The sequence below is a fragment of the Anser cygnoides genome, chromosome 9 (genome assembly GCF_040182565.1).
Source record: "Anser cygnoides isolate HZ-2024a breed goose chromosome 9, Taihu_goose_T2T_genome, whole genome shotgun sequence".
NCBI classification, from domain to species: domain Eukaryota; kingdom Metazoa; phylum Chordata; class Aves; order Anseriformes; family Anatidae; genus Anser; species Anser cygnoides.
In genome coordinates this window covers 22,875,130-22,895,432 of record NC_089881.1, presented here as the reverse complement: position 1 = coordinate 22,895,432, position 20,303 = coordinate 22,875,130, and the positions used below count along the sequence as shown (strand labels likewise).

Genomic DNA, 20,303 nt, shown 5'->3' with positions numbered 1-20,303 from the left:
CTTTACTAGAAATATTCAGGAGAGGCTCACACAACCTTCTGCGGACAGAAGGGAAGTTTGGGAGCACCATCTCTTAAAACGTCATCCCTTGAAATTGTTCCCAAGAAAAGCACGCAGGGTGTGTGACTTGCACTGAAACCCTGGGAAGCCAGAACGAGGAAATGGCCGGGTGTTGTTTACCCACGGGGCCTTTAATTATTGATGATATCTACCTGCTTACATAACTCCGGTAATGTCAGTATACCTGCATATCACATGCGCTAATGGATTCGTCCTTAGGCCACCTTGGCACGGCAAGGAAAATTAAAGGGAAATTTGAAATTCAAACACAACTCCCCCAGCGCTTTAGAACATCGAGGTAAAATACAAGTGCTTAGATCCTGGCAGCGCTGCGAGAACTGCAGGCCTAAAGCTCGTAATTGCCACGGTTTTGGCAGTGATGTTTCCCATTCTGTTTTTGCTGGTGTCCAGAACTGTCTGTCTTAGCAGGGCTCGGCAGCCTTGCTTATCCCATGCTGACACTCCTCTGAACAGATTCCTGCGTGGGAAAACCTCTCCAGAAGATGTGGAGCCACTGTCTGGTTTCATTAGAAATGATGCTGGAGGACACAGGTCTCAGGATACAGGTTCTTGCCCGGTAGTCCAGCAGAAGTTTTTTCTCAATGTTTCATGTACATCTGCCTGTCTTCCGCTATGGAAGTACCTGAGAAAGGAGAAAGAGGAATAAGAAATCGGGGATTTCTGGAGACATGCTGGCAGAAAGAGGAATTCAAGAAAAGAAGGAATGTAGATGAATGATGGAGCTGCTTTGAGCTCCTGCTCAGTGCACTGTGCCTAATCTGGCTGCTCCACAGCCAGAGCAGAAGGAGACTTTGATGGAAGCTGCTGACCCCATTTCTCTGCCTCTCAGTGGAAACCCCTGTTTGAGCTCACGAGCTCTGTGGGGTTGTGTTTCTGATAGCTTTCATGTCTCCCACTCTGCCAGCCACTGTTTTCTGAGCACTGGCTAACAATGTGGAGACCCGATTTCTCTGCACTCTTCTACGGGAGGGAATTCAAAACCCACGTCTCCTTCACTTCCAGGTTAGTCCCCTCGTCACTCAGTTAAATGTTGCATGACGTGCCAGTATGCCTCTTTGGATTCTTTGTCCATGCACAAAAAAGAGAGTGGTGTCCTGACCGGGGGTTAAGGCACTGAGCTGAAAAAGAGATGACTCGGTCTTGACTCCTCTTCTAAAAACTGATGATTTATCAAGTGATTGTTTGATGGTACCAGGATAGCTCCAGACTGCAAATTCTACATGGATGTAGATATTTTGTCCTAGGCCAGTATTTAAGCCCAGGGGAAGGTGAGATTTAGGATGCATTCTTGTCTTTTGTATTTTTCTATTGGCTAATTTGAATAGCTTCCTTCTAGGTAATGGCTGACATACGCTGAGTATCCATTTCTTTTCAGTGCAGCAAGATGAGGTGCCGCAACTCTTTTCTAAGAGTTAAACAGCCCAAAATTAATTGACTGCCTTTACAACTCTTTTCATGACTTCTTTCAGGTCACCTACGAGCTTTAAGAGCTAGAAAATAAACCCAATGTCCCACATCATTTTGATACCTAAACCTTCAAATTCTGGTTCCTGTGCTGCATTTACTGACTTCCAGCTAAGAGAAAACAAGCCTTAAAATGGACAGAATAGTTTATCATTAATTATATATGTCTGAATAATATCACTGCTGTGCTCAACACTTGAAAGAGAACAAATAAACATACTCTTTAAACCTGAAGATTCCAGTTCAGTAGTGCTGTAACAGCCAGGCAGTTAAAGAAACAAAATTCATTTGCACTGAGAATTACAAGAAAATTTATATGAAGAGAAACTGCTTTTCAAACCAGGTTTTAGCACATTGCTGTAATTCCTGGTATCGGGAGTAGATGTCCTGAGGGCCTGCAACCTAGTTCAACACAGGCATCATTAAGTGACGGAGGAGGAGCAGCACAGCTGTGGAGGCATCCCCCTCTGTCCGTATCATGTCTGGACCCAGCTCTGAATGTCAATTGCACATTGCCTTGGTCCAAATTATCAGCTCTAATAAAAGCTAATTGATGTTAAGTGAACGTTGTCTACCATATCGGCTTTATGAAATTAAATGCTTCTGTCGTATTTTCCTGCCGTGAGTCCAGTACCAAAGTGGAAAAAAACGCTGCTGCAAGGCATGACGCAGCAGGAGCAGGTTTACAGGAGTTCCCTTTGCAGGAAATGGTATCCAGGTCAAAAGTGCATTCTGCAGCCCTTTAGATCCACAAAATCAAGTTTGCAATTGCTGATCAACCAGTCTTTTTCCTGCATGCCTCATTGCTGGAGATAAAGGTCTTGTAAAGAAAATTTAGGAGGTAACTTAGCTGATGGTGTACAAAGATATAACAGAGCCTGTCTTGTTCTCCTGTTAGCCCTGCAGTGCTAACCTTGGTAGATCTGCCTTATCTGTAAATATATGGTTTCAGGAGAAGGTGCTACTATATTAAGGGGAAAATTGACTCAAACTATTTCTCTAATTCTAGCTGAACTATACAACTGATCATTTCCCATTGCCAATAACATTGCAAATAGGCTCAGCTAGCAGGACTGAACTACTTCGACACCATTGCTGTACGTACCCGTGACTAACACAAGCAGATGGGTACATACACATTTGCATTTGGAAAATGTAGCTGGTCTTTGCTTTTATTCAGCCTCTAGATGTTTGTGTGTGATCTAAAAGACAAATATATTTCTATCCTCTTATGAGGAAACATTATAGCGTGCTGTGATTTCAGGGTCTGTTTGCCATTTTTTGTTATTATTTATATTAGCATAATGCTAAGAATCCCCAAGCGAGGTTCAGGATTGTATTGCACCCATGCATAAAACAAAAAGGCTATTCCCACTTCAAGAAACAAAAGGTTCAGTTGCTGGAAATCAGTAAAAATTAAATTGGCAACCTCCAAAGTTATTCCATATAGTTGCTTACCGCAGAACCCCATTTTCAGCACAGGAATTACTAGAAAAAGATCAATGTGTTGTTCTTGCACCTGGGGCTGCAACACGCTATGGCTATAGTGATAGGATTCATAATTAAAAGACTGAAAACCAGCTAGGAACATAGGATTGAAAGGCATCGCCTGGTGCCCAAATCCAGTTCCCCGTTATCACATAGAAACATATTTTAGACTTCGTTTAATGAACTTATAAAGTTCCGCCATGTAACTAGCTTTTTTGTTGTTGTTGTTCATATTGCTTATATTAAAAAGCTACTGCAGACACTCACTTGTTAAACACTTAAACACTCCTCCATAATTTCCTGCTTAAACATATGTGTACGGCTAGTTTAGACCGGCTCGTGCTTACGCCAGCGTTGTCTTTTAGCTTTGCCAACATTCTTGCCTGTCCCTGATACTCAGCCTGTTCCGCCCCCTTCCCGTGGTGTGCTGTAGGAGAGCAGTCACAAAGCAATCCATCCTTCTGCCCCAACCTTCAATCTGCTAGTCTGAACAAGCCCTACTTTTGCCCGTCTAAACAGATCAAATTCTTTCCAGCTTCCTGGCTGCCTTTCCTCCTGTTCATCCTAATAACCCCCTCCATACCTGTACCGTGTTGAATTCTTCTCTTCATACTCCCGAATAATCAAAACTGTGTGTGGTATCTCAGAAGGTCTCCTACTGAGATCAGGATGTGTTCGGTTCTAACGTGGCACTGTATTCCAGAAGCATACTAAACCTATTTTTAATGCCTTACCACATCCGTGGCTTACAGAATCGTGTGAGTGACTGACTGTTTCTCCTCTTCGTTTGCCATGGCAGATTCAGCAAAGGTTGTCACTATTAGTCCTCGAGTGTCTTGCATTATTAGATTTCATCCAACCGGCCTCAAAGTCTTCTTGCTCTTCCGGCGTGATCTCCTTATTCTCTACAACACCTCTCAGCTTTTTCACCAGCAACCTTCAGGAGGTCATGCCCATCATTTGTGCCATACTGCTCCTCTTTTTCCCTGAGACTCATTCTTGAGAGATTCCTCAGTGGCCTTCCATCACTAAACAGTTCCTTTTTGAACACAGCTCCCCATTATGTCCTTCTGAGCTTTTCTTCTTGTGCTATAAACTGCTGGAGGTTAAACAAATAATTTTCCACAAGCAATAAATGCTTCACTGAAGCCTGTATAGATTAGAGTTTGCATCTAAAAACTCATTATAAAAGAAGAATGTTGAGTTAGTTTGGCATGATTTTCCTTCATTAACTTCTTGGAATTTTATACCATTTCCATTAATTTTTAATTATAAGATTCCTTCAGAAGTAGCCTTCAGAAATTATGGATTTTTAGACAAGTTTTGAGGTCAGTCTAAAAAGCCTGTTATCGATGACATTGCCTTTGTCCTGTGTATATCTAGATGCTCGATTTATTATTTTCTTGATACTTGATTTGCAGTACTTAGTCCGGTTAATGCTGATTTTGTTGGAGAGAAGACTGTGTCCGTGACCCTTACATATTCTTCTCAAGCACTTTTTCTGTAAGTCTTTGTAGCAACGCGGATTTCTCCACAAGTTAATAATAGGCCCAGAATTATTAGCTGGGAATTCCATTCCAACACCATTTTGTTGTTGTTGGATATGATCACGGCACAACCCGTTAAGCTGTAGATAAACAGACACGCAGGCATGTGTGAAATATTTAATTGCCACTTTCTTGCTGCAGTCCTGTGCTTGCTGTTTCATGAAGCACGGTCAGCGCAATTCCCGTGCTCAGAATGATTTTATTTGCATTTAGCAACAAATAGTGCTGATGCTAATATCTGTCTCCCATAAGACTTTCAAAAGAAAACTTATTAAACATTTTCAGTTCATCAACTCCCTGTAGACGAGAATGTTAAAATCCTGCCCTGCAATATGTAAATTCCTATATAGATGTGCACGGCAATACCAGGTTAGCTCAATGTATTAAAAGAGCTGTTCCAGGATACTTAGGATTCCTTGAGAATAAAGGAAATGAAAGCCTTTTTATGTAGAAGAGTTATCACAAAGAAGAGACTCCTCTATGCTTTTCGTGTATCCATGATTAAGAAAACAGAATCAATCTATTGCTAACTTTCTTAACAGTTCATTCATTTTTAAAAGAAATTGGTGCCTAACGTTGGACAGGGAAGTACGGAAAATATCCCAACACTAACTGCAGTGTGCAGGCATCATCTTCTAGGATTTAGGAGTCAGGGAGGGAAGGATCTGAAGCAAAGTACTTTAGCACCATTAGGGAAAAAACATGTTTTTCTTTAAATTTTGTTTCAAATCGTGAATGCTGATCTGTATTTTTGGAATATGCATTCTAGCATGAGGGATTCCTTTTCCTCACATCTTAGTCTCAGACTAAAGTCAACTGAGTAGTGCTGTTTAAGAATAAGAATATTAATTTAATATTTAAGTTCAGCCATTTGGTTAAAAACAAATCTCGATACATTCTGGGTTTGTAGGTCACACGGGTCATTTTTGTCTGAGAAGGCAAGGGGGAGTAGGAGGAGGGAAGGGGAGAATAAAATCGCTCTATCAAAATATGAAGAAATTATCTGAATTTTAAAATACAGTAAGTTCTAAATACTTCTGAAAATATGGGTCAGCTCCTGCAGCTGGTGCTCATTCAAAACACATACTGTAGTTTGTAAGCGTTAAAAATGGAATATTTGATGTTTTCCTTAGATTTTGCATTCAGGTTTCATCGTTCTCCTGAAATTCTCCCACATTCTATTACTGGTTGATAAATACTTTTGTAGTAGGCGAACCATCCCTCGGAAGAAAAAGGGCACAGACAATTCTCCTTTATGCTATGGATAAAGCACCTTTCAAAGGCAGTAAAACCAGGAAGAATAAGGAAAAAGCTCTCCTCTTTCATTTCATCCTTCCCTCCTTCTTTCCCTCCAAGCCCCTGCGTTAATTAGCTGTATGGTTGATTACTCCGTCAAGGATTTAAGAGATCGATGGTGACAGTAGCCAGGCAGGTAATTTAGAGGGAAAAACAGTAAAGTAATGCTCTAATGTCTTTCTGAGAATGAGGTGTGAGCTGGTTGCGTCAGCAAACAGAGAGGAAAGGTGTACGCAGAAACACACTATTGAGTTTCGGTTCTTCTGTGACAAATTATGTGCAGGTGTGTTCCTGGGATTTCCTTAGCTCCTAATTGGAAGCAAACAAACAGAACATTTATTTCTTTGAATTTTTAGTATTTTAAGTACCAGCGATAGGCTTAGCACTGTACTAGACAAAGAGGAAAAGACAAGCTTTCCAAGGAGCTACATCTGAAGTACATGAGCAATTCCAAGGGGAAGGGGAAACCCTGAGGAGAATTCTACTTCTGAGCACTTTTTTCTTTGATATATTTCGCAACTGCAGTTTTGGTGATGTAGATTAAAGTTACTAGTTTCAACATCTAAAAACCAAATTTTGAGGGGGCTGCCTCCCCCAGAGGATAAATTAGAGCGCTTGAAGTATTAGTGCTAGTTAAGGCTGCAGTTTTGCACACAGCAGTTGCTGGAGTGTTATTATTGCCTGGTTTGTGTGGTTGTGTTCATCCCTTACGGTCCCAGTACAGTCCTGACACTCACAGAACTCTGCTATGAACTAACTGAATAATTCATTAGGTCAAATAGACCTCTTTTATCACACATTTTAATATTTTTGTTTTTGCATTTATTTGTTTCAATTTTCTTAGAGAATAACTCTTTGAAATCTGCTACCCGCTGGGTAGATCAAGAATATTTGAAAATCAGATTGTGTTGTCTACCTGTGGTTGGTTAGGTAAGTCTCCAAGCACCCCCCGTACTTCCCAGCTCGGCAGGCTTTTAAACACGCCTAGCACGAAGACCCCAAATTTGATTTCTGGGAACACACGAGCATGCAGGCACACTGCTCAATGTTGGAATGAGTTGCTTGCTCAGCTGTTTGAAAATTTTCAGGTGGGTAATAGGGTGGCCAGAAGCAATTCATTAAGAAAAGAACTGTTAAAATTTTTTTAAAAATCCTCCCTCCTAGAAAATATTTTGCTATATTTTCACTGCTCTGCAAAACACTGCATTGCTCTGGGGTTTCTAAAGCCTCATTCTTTTCTTTGTGTTGGGATGAGGCTGGAATAGCTCTACTGAGTTTCAGTTACATCTGGCTCTCACCTGGGTAGGCTGGAAAAGATACAAGTCCCCCAAATGTGTGATTTTAATTTGAATGTGCATAAGTACACTGGATTAGCCACTCATTGGAGTGTCATTATCCCAAATCCAGAAATAGATAAAAGCACTCCCAGTTGTTACTGCCTACCAACATAAAACATACTTTAGGATTATATTGTCAATAGCGTGTTCTTGCTAGGGTTTTGGTTAACTAATGCTAAAGTGAAAAGCTAAGGAATGAGATCAGCAGCCTTTATGTAAGTAATTGTGAATGTGGGTTACATTTTATTTTCTCAATCAGATGTAATAGCTCCCTACAGAAATATATTCCTGACTTGAATATCAATAGATTTCTACTTGTTCTGTCAAAAAGAAACAATTTTTCCCCTCACTTTTAGAAAGATTGCTTTGAGGTCAAATTGTTCAGGCTGTTCTGCTTTTTCCTCCCTTCTAGCCCTTCCTGCCCTCTCCTATGCATGAATCCCAAACATCAGCGAGAGAATGCAGTTCTGTTACACGGGGCAAGCGGGAGAGGAGAGCTGCTGGCCATTGATGGATGGACTGGAAGAGACGGGAACAGGTAGGATGATGACCACAAATTCACAGACCAGGCAAACCTTGTTATTGAAACCAAATTTATAGAACCTCATAGGCCTTGCTTCTCATCATCCCCTGTTCTGGCGCTTGCGAAGCGATGCCCACGGCAAGCAGAGCCACCGCCAGGGTTCCGGTCCCCAGCCCTGGCCAGGTTTGCTCAAGCACACGTCGAGTTTGTCATCAGGCTTTGTGCAGGCTCGGCCTTTGTCGCAGCTAATGGCTGTGAATGGCTGTGTTGCTACCAAGTAATGGAAGAGGGGTCAGGGGGCAGAAATGCTCAGAAAGATAGAAATGAAGCAGGAATTTCGATTCAGAGCTAATGGATGGGGTTTGGAGGCTTCTATTAGCAGAAATTATCACGGTATTAATGTATTTCAAGCAGCATTTTTAACAGTTGAATACAGTGTTATTTTCTGAGTTATCCATTCCCTGACAAGTGGTTATAATCAAAACTGTCTGTGAGCACTATTATCAGAAACTTACTATTATGTGCTGTAGGGAAAAATATCAGGGAATGATGCGGTGCCAGAAAGCTATTATATGTTTTTAAAACCTAGTGCAACACCAAGTATTTATTTATGTATTACTTTTACTTCCTGTCGAAGAAAATAATTTGAACTTAATTTTCTTGTCTTACCCAACTGCTTTGGAAAATGTACCTCCTGAAGTCAGTCCATAATTATGATTAACAATGCGGGCTAGATCCTCAGTTACTGTAAATTAGCGTTCCTCCCCTTCATTGCGATGGAGCAACGCCAATTCATTGCAACAGAGAAAGCTTCCAGTTACCTTAGTACGCCGCTTTTCATCTTTAAGGGTATCGGCGAACCTTCTTTAATACAGTATTGTACAGAACTTACTCTGTGTGGCCAGAACAAACTTTAAAGAGGACTAAATCTAGCATCATGTTTCTAAAAGTCTTTAAAATTATCTTGTAAGCAAAATTAATCCTTTCAATATATTCTGTTGTTTAATTAAATCAACAAAACTGCAATTGCTCTGTCATGTGGTCTGGCTTTGTAGGCCACCTTTATTTTCTTCTTAAATTTCAGGGTAGCCATATACTTAAAACTATTACTGTAATTCTAGCCTGGCTCTTACTGCTTTTTGTGGGGGAAGGAACTCCAATGAGACAACATAGAAAGGAAGTAATTACCTAAAAATGTTTATATCTGTCCAGTTGACTATGAAATATAAAGAAAAAAAAAATCATAAATCATAGGGATTCTGAGGTTAAGGGTATGAGTAAGCAGTAATACATTTGGCACTTTTTGATTAATAAATCCTCAAGAAAGCTAAAGATTAATCAGATTATTTTGAGTAACACAGTAAAAAAAAATATTTTTAAAAGCGTTCTTTTTTGTGCTGCTCTGCCATGCTTTCTATCCAGTTGGCACAATGAAGATGACAGTCCCAGGCTAAGACTATCGTACAAAACTTCAGAAGTCCTGAGGATACACTGATGGGGAGTTTACATCTGAAAATGGATAGAATCCCTGCAACTTGTTCCTTCCCAAATCTTCCTTTCTCAGCATCCCTCTTTTTCATCTTGTGCCTGGAATTGAACAAACCAAATCCAAAGAGGTTTTTGGAACATTCCTAAATCAGGGATACTGTGAAGACAAATGGTAAATGTCTGTTACCCCAGCTGCTAAGTTAATTACTGTAATGGGAAACATCTTGAGAGAAGCATTGCATATGGTTATTAGCAATTAACCCACCACTCCAAAAATCACAATTCCTGCTAATAACAGAACACAGCGCAGCCTTTCTAATTACAATCTCTGCACGAGAATTTCTTTCTATCAGAAGGGAATGTTAAATCCTCTAACTAGCTACGATTTAAAAAGACTTGGAGATACTGAGAATTAGACAGAAAAATGAAAATGGGGACGGGTGGTGTGTCACTGACTCAGTTGTAGACATGCTCATTCGTATGTGGAGACACACAGCAACTTTCACAACATGTTGTGGGAAGACAAAATCATCAATGACTGTTCATGGGGAGGGAAATATGCTTTAAAATGAAGAGGATAGTATGAGACTTCACGAGAGATGCCAACTTCTCTACAGAATTTGTGATCTCAGTGGTGTTGTAAACAATATGCTGAGTTTGGTAGTGCATAGCAAAGGATCGCTCTGGAAACGGTAAGAATTTTCTGGTCAATCAAAGAGGAGAACAATGCAAACTACGTATTTTCCATCCTGCAGAAAGTCCGTCAGTACTACACGGAGGGCACGAGGTGTTCTTTTTCTGACAGTCTGTATTCTGTGCAATTGGCTCAGATTATAGCTCACCTGCACAAAGTCACCAAGGGGAATCGACACTTTAGCTGCTCAGTTCAAAAGCTGGTTTAGCAGAGCAAGATGGGATTTAATTTATTCCTTTCACCAGGCAGGAAGAGAACTCTTTTGTCAACATGTTCAGTGCTCAGTTTGGTGGTGGGCATGATACAGTTTGTAGGTATCAAGATCAAAGATACGCAATTGTATGGCAAATAAGTTTCATGACAGTAACCGTGTCTGGTTGGTCACGGCAGGGACGTGTAATATAAAGGAGTCACTAATGCTGTATCCACTGCCATTTTGTTCCTGACATTTCCTGCTGCTACCACTGTAAGAACTAGAATAAATGAGTCTGCTTTTACCTCCGTATTGTCTGTGTCAGGTCTGAAGATTTAACTGACTTGGGCACAGTCAGATCAATTATTCCAGTAGGCCTTTGAAACCGCTTTCACAAATGCTGGTTCCCTGCAACTCTTACTCATGTGAATCGTCCCATTAAAGTCAACAGCCTTGCAGGATGTTCTCAATTAAAACACAGCTGAGGATAAAACATTATATAATATTTGAAGAAGGGCACATTGAACAAACTGGGTTTACATTTCAGTTCAGGAGGATGTCAGTGCCATAGCTCCTAACGCGTGGCCTGCAAGGCTTTCTGTGCAGATTACAAGGAGATGTTAAACTGCTCCGTCCTCAGGATCCAACTGCGGCTGTATTTCGCTACGTGCCCCCCAGGCGAAGGTTTCATCCATTAAGTGGCCTTCACCATGTAAGATGCTGAGAACTCTGCACTTCAGCATCTCCCAATTTGCATGCTGCTGTTCCATTATTCTTAATGACTGGGTGTAGTAAATATTGTGCATAATTTGTAATGATCTCGTGCAGATCTGAAATATTAAATCATTTTCAGTGGTTTATTGTTGAGTTCTGTAAGATGGAGAACAAAAAAAAAGTATTTTTGAAAGACTAATTTAGCTCTCCTGGAAAAAAATATCTGGGCAATAAGATCCTTTGCTATTTTGCGATGATGTGATCCTGAAAGTAGTCCAGGTTGGGATGACAACTCAGGGCGTAATTAACACTCAGCCTTGACATAATGAAAGTCTATTATTTTATGAAGAAAGATTTTCTGGGGTTTAAGAAATAAAATGATTAGAAAACTATGTGCTCTGCAGGAGGTAATGAGATTAGCTCAACACAGGGTCCTGCAGAGTTAAAACTACTCCAGATGCAAGAAGAGCTTAGCCATTCAATGGAAATTTCAGGGTACAATTAATCTGCTCTAGGGTCAGATAAGGGCTATATGTTTTCTTTACCATGAAAAAGAAATCAGTAATACAATCTCAGGGAGATCGTGCCACTGCAAGCTTCAAAGCAATGAACGATATAAGAACAGTTTTCTTGTTATGACTGGTAAATGTTTACCTACTTTAGGAAAGGCCTTGGAAAATAAAAACCATACAGGGAACTGTGCTTATAAAGTATGCATAAAGTAGAAACTGCTGGATCTTGTTACAGGACTGAAAGGAAGACAAATTAATGCACTGTGAAACCGAGGTTGACCCCTACCCCGTGAGGACTTCAGAGTACCCATGCGGTTCTTTCTCTCTGTCACAAATCCTTCTAGGAGCTAATTTGGAGCAACTCGAGACCAAGCCCCTTCCGCTGGGGTGCAAGGAAATCTCGGTCCCTTCAGCATCAGCTGGCTCGGGGCCCACCCGCGCGCTCACAGCCCAGCGCTCGGTTAGTCACGGCCCTGCAGGGAGATGCAAACCGTGGTGCAATGGACCATGACTTCTGTCTAAGGTCATAAAATGCTGAAGGTGTGTTTTCTCCCGTCTTTTATTTGCTGCTGTGCACAGTTCCCTTTCCAGGTCAGTTGGTGTCCCTCCTCACCCTGGCGAAGGGAAGGAGTTGCCTCCTGACAGCAGGGAAGGTCTGGAGGGATCGTGAGGACCGGTGGTCTGTAGGGTAGCCCAGAGCTCTGGGGTTTAAGGAACCACTCCTCAGCTCCCAGCCCCGCAGTCCTGCCATCACTAACCCAGGGCAGCAGCGCTGCTATCCCTCCTGCACGATGTTAAATGCGTTTATTTTTGCTGTTTCCTCTTTGAAGCGCCCAGATGCAATTGCAGTGGGCGTCACGCACGCAGAACAAAGAAGGACCCGAGGAAAAAAGGAGAAGCCAGGACGTGGCTCTCGCAGCAGGGCCCGAACCCCTCGCCACCCCGGAGCGGGGTGGTCAGCCATCCTCCAAGAGCCGGTAACCTCCCCAAAACCACCACCGCACCTAACTCCACGCCTCATCCCTGAGCATAAACCCCTCGGCATCTCCCCCGGCACGAGTGGGGTCGGGGGGGGGATAAAGCCCCTTGGCGGGGGGCGAAGCAGAGCGACCCCAAAGGTGAGGCGGGGCTGGGGGAGCGGGGCCGGGAGCCCCCAGCCCAGGGGGACCCGAGAGGGGCCCCGAGGCCTCCCACAGCCGCCGAGGGGGGCTCCGAGGCCCCCCGGCCCCCCACGGCCGCCGAGGGGGCCCCGCCAGGGGCGGGCCGGGGGCCGGGCCGGGGCCGCCCAGCCAGTGGCGTGCGCGGCAGCCGCTTTAAATGATTTGGAGGGCTGGGGGCGGCTGCTGAGGGTGCTGCCGAGCCGTGCTCTGCCTCCTTCCATCCTCCCCTTCCCTCCCTCGGCCATGGGAGCGGGGCCGGCCTCCCTCTGCCTCTCCCTCAGCCTCTGCTGGGCGCTGGCCCCCCGGGCGCGGGGAGCGGAGGAGCCGCGGCTGCAGCGGGGCATGTGAGTGGGGTCGGGGCTGCGGGGTCGGGGTGTGGGGTCCTCGCTGGGGCTCCTTTGTCTCTGGTGGTGCCGTACTGACGGTCCCCCCACCCCGCTGCAAGCATCCCGGTGCTGGCCGCGGCTCGCAAAGTTTGCCCGGGGGTGCCCCGCGTCGCCCCTACGTGCAGGTTTTGGGGTCGGGGAGTTGTTTTGGGGCGGGGGGGGGGGGGGTCTCGTGGGGTCTTCAGCCCCGGAGGGGAAGCGGGGGTGCTGGCTGGACTTTGATCTAGGGTCTGAAATGGGCTCCCGGTGTGTGGGCATCAGCATCCCTGGGGCTGGTTCTGCCTCCCCGTGTTAGCAAGGCTGCTGGCGGAGCTGCCGCTCCGCGCCCCCGAGGCGTTTCGCTGGGCTCTACCTGCGGGGGAAAGCAGCAGAGACAGCGGGGAAGTGAGACGTGGGATCAGCCAGGAGCGATGTAGGGCAGGGACCGCGAGCAGGCAGAGGTGGGCGCAGCAGAAAGCACCCGCCGGCGGCTGCCGGCACAAAGGAGCCGGACCCGCACCGGAGCCCGGCGGGCGGCGAGCCGGGAACTTTCCGGGGGTGTTCTCTGACCGGCACAATAAACGTCTTTTGTTGCAAGTGTAAGGTAACGTTTTTTATCAAGAGAGCTTTTTCTGGTCCAATTCTAACCAGGAGTAGCTGAAAACGTGCACAAAACCTTAGTCGAAGTTTTTGCTCATTGTAACTGAAAATGTAATTTCTGGAAACTGTTGCACGCTGTGCATTGGGCGCTTCTTTCTCTGCAGAGCTCCTGGCTAGTGTTAAGAAATAACAAATGCTACCCTCACCGCCATCCAAAGAAAGCAATCTAACAACAGACTTCGGAGATATATGCGCACCTCAATTCCTAACCTCTTTGTTCATCCTTTTTGGGGGCTTAATTCAACTTCATCCTACTCTTCCAGAATTCACGCGCTTACCATTTGGTTCACAGTTAGTTATTTCTTCCCAAAAGTGAATTCTGTCTCACGTTGGTTTCCTATGAAATACCATGGAAGTCCTCAAAAACCACCTTAAATGCATTTCTAGTAAATATTACTCCATTTTGCTGGATGGGTACTGCTCTAGCATCACACTGCTTGGAGGAGTCAAGTTCACTTTCTGCAAAAGCATTTTTCTCCATGAAGTGTTTTGTTTTTCTTTCAGGCTTGCTTCTTTTTCTTTTTATAAGCAATTACTCTACTATGAGGAAGCATACCACTGACCTACATTAATCTGTTTGCATTTAACGTGTCAGTAATACCTGTGATCCAGCACTTCTCGAGCTGGAGGTGGTGTTAGTTGTGAGTTGCCTCCACACAATTTTTTTCTTGCTTTTACCTTTTTAAGGTTAGTGTCGTGGAAAGAAGACCAGAAACATTCCCTTCTGGAAATGGCACCACATATGAATGTTGCCATTGTACCCGAGTCACTGGGGGCAGCAGGGCTCCGTCAGCCAGCTGCAGGCTTGGGGGGGGACGATGACTGGGACAAAACCCACCCCCGATACCCATGGCAAGCCTTGGGTGCTTTTCCCACATGGGATATTTGTGAAATTACTATAATTTGCATTGCTTTTGTTGAGCTAGGGCAAGTACAACTATTCCTCCCCTCTCCCTTTACCCTGTTCAGTGTCTTTGGTGCAAGCAGAAGCCCAAGAAGCCGTTACCCCGTAGAGTAAGCCTCCAGCTTTGATTGGAAGCAGAAATGTCCAAAAGGAGACTTGTCACTAATCACCTCTTCTATTAATTCAGTTTTGGTCTTTTGATGTTGGTCATCTGCAGCCAATGGGATAAGAACAACAAATATATCCCATGGCACGCGTCACGCTGGGTGCTTTCTTCTTTAGCATTTGCTGTTGTTTTGATTGGGGTCTTGTGCGGCTGAGGATATACAAGATATTCCTCATAATTGTTTTTGTTCTGCTGCTAACTCGAGTGTTTGCTCCCAGCTAAAAATGCAAAGGATCTGTGTGGATGTTGGTATTCTGCTTCAAAGCCCCCTGAGGAGATTTAATGTAGAACAGATTATAGGATGACTAGCTATTTCCATCAACCATGTTTCCAGACAATTAGCCCTTGATGATCTTGTATTAGAACTTTGGAGAACAGTGGAGCAACCAGGGCACAAATACAGTTTTCACTGAAAAGTAAGCTATTTAGGCCTTGAAATGAGGAATTAACCATTTCTCATCGTAAAGTTTATCTTGAGCAGCTCATTCTGCTGCAGTGAGCTCAATGGTTTAAAATTAGGGATATAATGACATCTTAAGTATGATGTGCATCTGTTCAACACTGAGTTTGCTGCACAGAAAGCTGGGGGTTGTTGTGGGACAGGGCAGAAATGGGAACTAGGAGCAGAAGGCATGAGTTGCTGTCAGAAGAGGAAAATCCTGCTCTAGAGAAGTATTCCATAATTCTAGAAGTACGGGTGCCTGCTCATCGTTACCTGTACAGGACAGACCAAGAGGCAGGACTGTGCACTAAAAGTGATCTTTCTTAACAGGGGCTGGGGCACGACTCAATGAATGGCTTCGTCTGTTCCCAAATAACATGAGTGGGGGCTGCTAGCAAAAGTCATGAGGCCGACGTTGTCCCCTTCCACATCAAGCCCAGGGACTCTCTCTGTGGCTTTGCAGGCCCAGGATGACATCTGAGGGGGCTGATTTGGTCTTAGAGGCTCCACTCACAAATTTTCATTAAAGCCATTTTGTTTGTTTTTTGACTGCTCGCTTATTGCAGCTGCATATTTTCACTCCATCCATAAGCAAGTAAATTTGGTTGCATCCCACAGAACACCTGGATTTAGAGCCGGATTTCTGGCTTAGTAACAGCTGTCCAGCTTCCTCAACCCCATGGGGCACTGTAGGCTTACAGGCTTACAAACATTCCTCCAGATAAATCATATTCCCCAAAGAAAACTCTACAATTCAGGTTTGCGTCTACAGCTGCAACAGTCAGGTAAACTTGGTCCTCTGACTGCAGCAGTGATCGGGTTATAAAGGTACAGCACTGCTGCTGCACCCTGCTTCACTGCTAGCATGTGGTTATGGACGCTGTTTTAAAGCAAATAACAATATTTGATTCTTTCAAGCAAGTAGGTATGATTAAAAAGGGGAAGTCCACTTTTTTGAGGACTGGAATTTATTTCACAATAAACTACTGGCAAACAAAGAAATTCCACATGATGAGGTGCTTCTGAATTTTGATTCTTTCTGCATTGAGTTCTAGCATTTAAAGTGGCACGCAGCTTGCTCAGCTGTAACGAAGTCATAAAAAACTTTCTGTGAAGTATATGGTGATATATCTTAATCCTGGAGCCTGGATTTTTGTCATGATACTTCTCAAATGATGTGAAAAGTAGGTTGTATAATCACTCCTTGGTGAGAAGTTGTCCCCGTGTACTGGCAGTTTAACCAATACACTGTATTTTCACCTCCAGCGATACCAGCTTGCAGGTGTGAGTAAAGTTTTTAAGTCTAGGAACACAAATAAGGGCTTGATGTATGTTTGGGTGTGGGAACTGAAATGAGTAATGTAGGATCTCCTGACTGTGTGAATGGAGCACTGTGTGCTCACAGACCTCGATGCACGAAAAAGATTGTGGGTTTTCCAGTGAAAACGAGGAGATGACTTGTCACTGCAGGGTATTTGAATCTGTAGCTCACATGTTAAGTCTTTCTTATCAACTCTCTTTAGACCTTGGCTGAAGTGATGGAGGCAACTCGCAGGCATTGCCAAATTCTAAATTGCACTACTGACTTCTACTTAAATTTTTTTTCAGTAGAAATTGCACATACTTCTTGCCAGTCCTGCCTGCCCAGAATCCATAAGGCTGCAGTAAACACTCAGTTCTCATTAACACTAGATAGCTCCGTCCCTGGAGACTTGGATAACATGATCCTAGTAAGCTGTAAGTTTAAATGCTTTGGGGTCAAAGTCATGAAAGGCTTTTTTTGTTTTATTTTCTCAGTGCTATCCCTCGTCAGTATCCAGTAGCTGTTGTTAGGAAAGCAAATTAATATTAAAGGCTGAGGTATTTCTCATCTCTGTGAATATGAACATCGTGCTGAACAAAAAATAAACATACTGCCACTAGCTTCTGCACTACAGTATGTTGCCACCAGATAGAGCTCATGCTGGTCAACCTAATAACAGAACCGTGTCTCTCAGGAGTTTGCATTTAAAGCTTCTGTTTCAAAAGAGTTCCTAGAGGAAAACTAACTTAGAGTTTAGTCTTTTAACAGATGGTAAAGGGCTCTTTTTTTGGTCCCCCAGTATATCTGTTGGCAAGAGACTTAAAGATAGTGAACGAGTATCATCCTGCTGTAGATCTTTTCCTGATTTATAACAAGTTTTTTTATCCTTCAGGAGAAAAATGTGATCAAGACTTCCTCCTAAACTCTGAAATAGCCATAAAGCAATGAAAAGACGTGGTCATAAAACCTGATAGCCTGAAGTTGCTGTATTTTTCAAAGATGAAACTGATCTGATTGACTGTAAATTATTTTGGGCTTTATTAATGTCTGTTCTCGTAACAGATACATCACATAATGTACCTACAGGAGACTTAGAAGTTAGCCACCCATAATCACAACAGCTGATATACTGTACAAGCCTTAAAACAGCAAGGTTAAGGCAGATAAACCACTGCTCCCACTCACTTTCAATGGGATTTAGGTTTAAGTTGCTGTTCGAAAATGCACCCTGAGAGGAGAGACCTTGTCAGCTTCTCTTCAGATTTAATCGTGCTGCATTCTGAAATGTTGAGCTAGTTCAGTTATTGATGCACGTATTCGTTATGGTAGTGTAAAACCTGGTCTTTGGACAACTCCTCAGCAGAACCTCCTTCGTTGGAAACGATGCTTTGGCTCTCAGAGTTAACAGACCATATTGCAAACTCATGTTATTCACCAATTAAACACCTTCTCTCTTTGAACGCAGTTAATAGATTTCCTCCTTCTGAAATTCAAACCTGTTATTGCTTGCGTTCTCTCTAAAATCTATTGCTTTTAATTTACTTCTGAGGAGAAAGAAATTTCCTTTCATTATTGCTGAACCAAAGCATTTAAAAATTGTGTACGGAACATATGTAGTCTGTATTGTGCATCGGATTCCATGCTGGGCTTGGTTTAAAACTAGTCATTAATTGTTCTGGAGGTGAACTGGAGGTTTCTGCCTTTTGCTTGAAAAGGTGCGTGCTTCCAGATACAGCGGTTATACAAGCTGAGCTGTACATTCGGCTGTATTTCTTTCAGTGCCTTTGACCCGTGGATGAATATTTGATCCCACGTATGTGAAAAGAGGAAAGTTATTTAAGTCAGAGTGCCAAAGCTCACTTCTTGGATTCTTTAGCAGAAACACAATACCATCTTCCATTAGTAAGTCACAGCAAACACCATGCACGCTTTTGTTCAGCAGACAGTGCTATGTCCATACCGTGTTTTTACCTGCATTAATTAATTCAATATTGAAGATATGTCACCATAGCTTTTGTGGCTAGAATTCATAAAATACTTAGATCTACCAAAATTGCTTGATGCTTAAAAATTATATATATAAATAGGCATCTTACAGCAGTGGTATCAACCTGAGGATTTATAGGGGTGTAAATACTTGGAATACTTTAACACTTAAGTTCTTACATGCCAATATTTTGTTCTTGCATATATTACATGTTACTTCAAAAGTCAGCTTTGAAGAAAAGAGGTTTTGGCTATAAGCTGTTTAAAATCTGACATCTACTAGAAGAGAGATGAGCAAGTCCTAGATAATGGTTGCCAAAGTGAAACAGAGGATTTCACGAACTTCTCATTAGTTTCACTGTCAAGCAATGCAGTGCTCACTGTAAACAAAAATGATCTTTTTCTCCTTCTGACTCAAGTGGTACGATATTTTTCAGAGGTTTTCATTTTAATGTTTTAGCGTCAGATCCTCCTGTGCTCTCTTGCCAAGGGAAATTCAAGTGCGTGTACCTGGCAGACTTACTGGGGTTACTGTTATTATTCGCTCTTCTGCAGTGGAATGATAATTGAGCCTGGGTACATTTAAAGTGAAATTTCATCTAGAAGTGATTACTGCTACTTTTTGCCTTCCTCTTATAGCTTCCCATTTCTTTAACCTTCAGTTTTGTCTGACTATTGGACAATTAGTTGCTTTTGTCTAATGATGAGTCCATGCAAACTGCTTTGTAGCCTCCTTATACCTGAGATCCCACGTGTTTATCTAATTGTGCTAGAGCTGGCTCCTTGGGGCAGTGGTCCTTAGGCTGGCTGTAAGGCAATCTGCATGCTAGAAGGGTTTTGTCAGCGCTGTGCGAGGCTCGGTGGGTCTGGTCACCGGCAGTGGTGCTGGCTCTCCTGGGTGCTGTTCTTCCAAGTCACTTACTAAAAATAACAGCGGTGTAGAAATAGGTGGAGGTATGCAGAAGGCATCTAACAATACTAAAGCCAACAATAAAGAACATCCTGGATTTAAGAAGCGGCTAATAACAAGTACTCTTGGCAAGTATTTTGCTACTTTAGCAGTGATCTTTTTACAATAAACCCTCTGCCAGAGTAGTCATGTTGACATAATCTGGTATTCTGGATACAGTATTCACAGGCAATGTGCATGACTTCCCTGAACGTGAATGGAGACGAATATCTGGAGGTTATCAGAGTTGTATGTTAAAGTAAGGAAACTACACTTGCCATCTCCTGTGGGTCTGTGCTTTACTGGATGCCTTACCTGGTCCTGCAGAAGCCAGCCAGTAGCAGAAACCATGCAATTGGATGTTGCTGGGGGTATGTGACTATTTAAAATAAATAAAATAACTCCTTGATTTAAGATGTAAAAAAGTGACCTAGCAATCATAGTTAAATGATCTGGATGCGCATGTTTATCTTCTACATCTCTTGCTAACAAAAATACATTATTTTATCTTGGGGAGGAGGCTAGTTAAACAGAAGCTAAATGACAGGCACTGCAGTCTGATAGCAGTAGGAACTAAAAATCTTATTGTTGTTATAATAGCTGAGTGTGTAATTAATCATCTCATATTGATTTGCTTTGAATCTAGATGCAGTGCACAAAGGCTGAAAGAACCCTCATGTTATTTAGCTGCTCCATCTAATCAGAGAGAGGATGTGAATAAGACGCAGCGTTGCATTAGTAACCTGTGGGGTTAGGAGAGTCTTCAGTGGTGCACCTCCATCCATGGATCCAGAGAACAGCAGTGATAATGAGACCTAATCTAAATGAGCTTGGTGCTCCCAATCTATATCCCAGAGGGCATATAAACATCACAAATATTGATACAGGATCAGCAGAGAACAGGGATTGATTAGAGGTCAGGGGAGCAGGATGTTCTAATTGTCACGGGTAGTGCTGATTAATTTTTATCTGAGAAATGTGGGGAAGTGGATCTTAAAATAGTTTAAGGGTAGAAAGGGGAGTGAGGCAGT

The 20,303-nt window shown here is 43.0% G+C and overlaps 1 protein-coding gene across 8 annotated transcripts in view; it reads left to right on the top strand.

Moving 5' to 3' along the window:
* The window catches only part of LOC106032155 (multiple epidermal growth factor-like domains protein 6), a 223,868-nt gene that overhangs the window by 17,708 nt on the left and 185,857 nt on the right, over positions 1–20,303 (top strand). For 6 of the 8 annotated variants that reach the window (XR_010833610.1, XR_007161622.2, XM_067002516.1 and 3 more), the window contains exon 3: positions 7,626–7,751. Coding sequence is in view for 6 of the 8 variants with exons in the window: in XM_067002516.1 (XP_066858617.1) it covers positions 7,626–7,751 (126 nt within the window). In the remaining 2 variants the exon portion in view is untranslated. Of the gene's footprint in view, positions 1–7,625; positions 7,752–12,653; positions 12,842–20,303 lie in introns of those variants that run through there. The other 2 variants (XM_048059394.2, XM_067002517.1) reach the window with 2 other exon arrangements.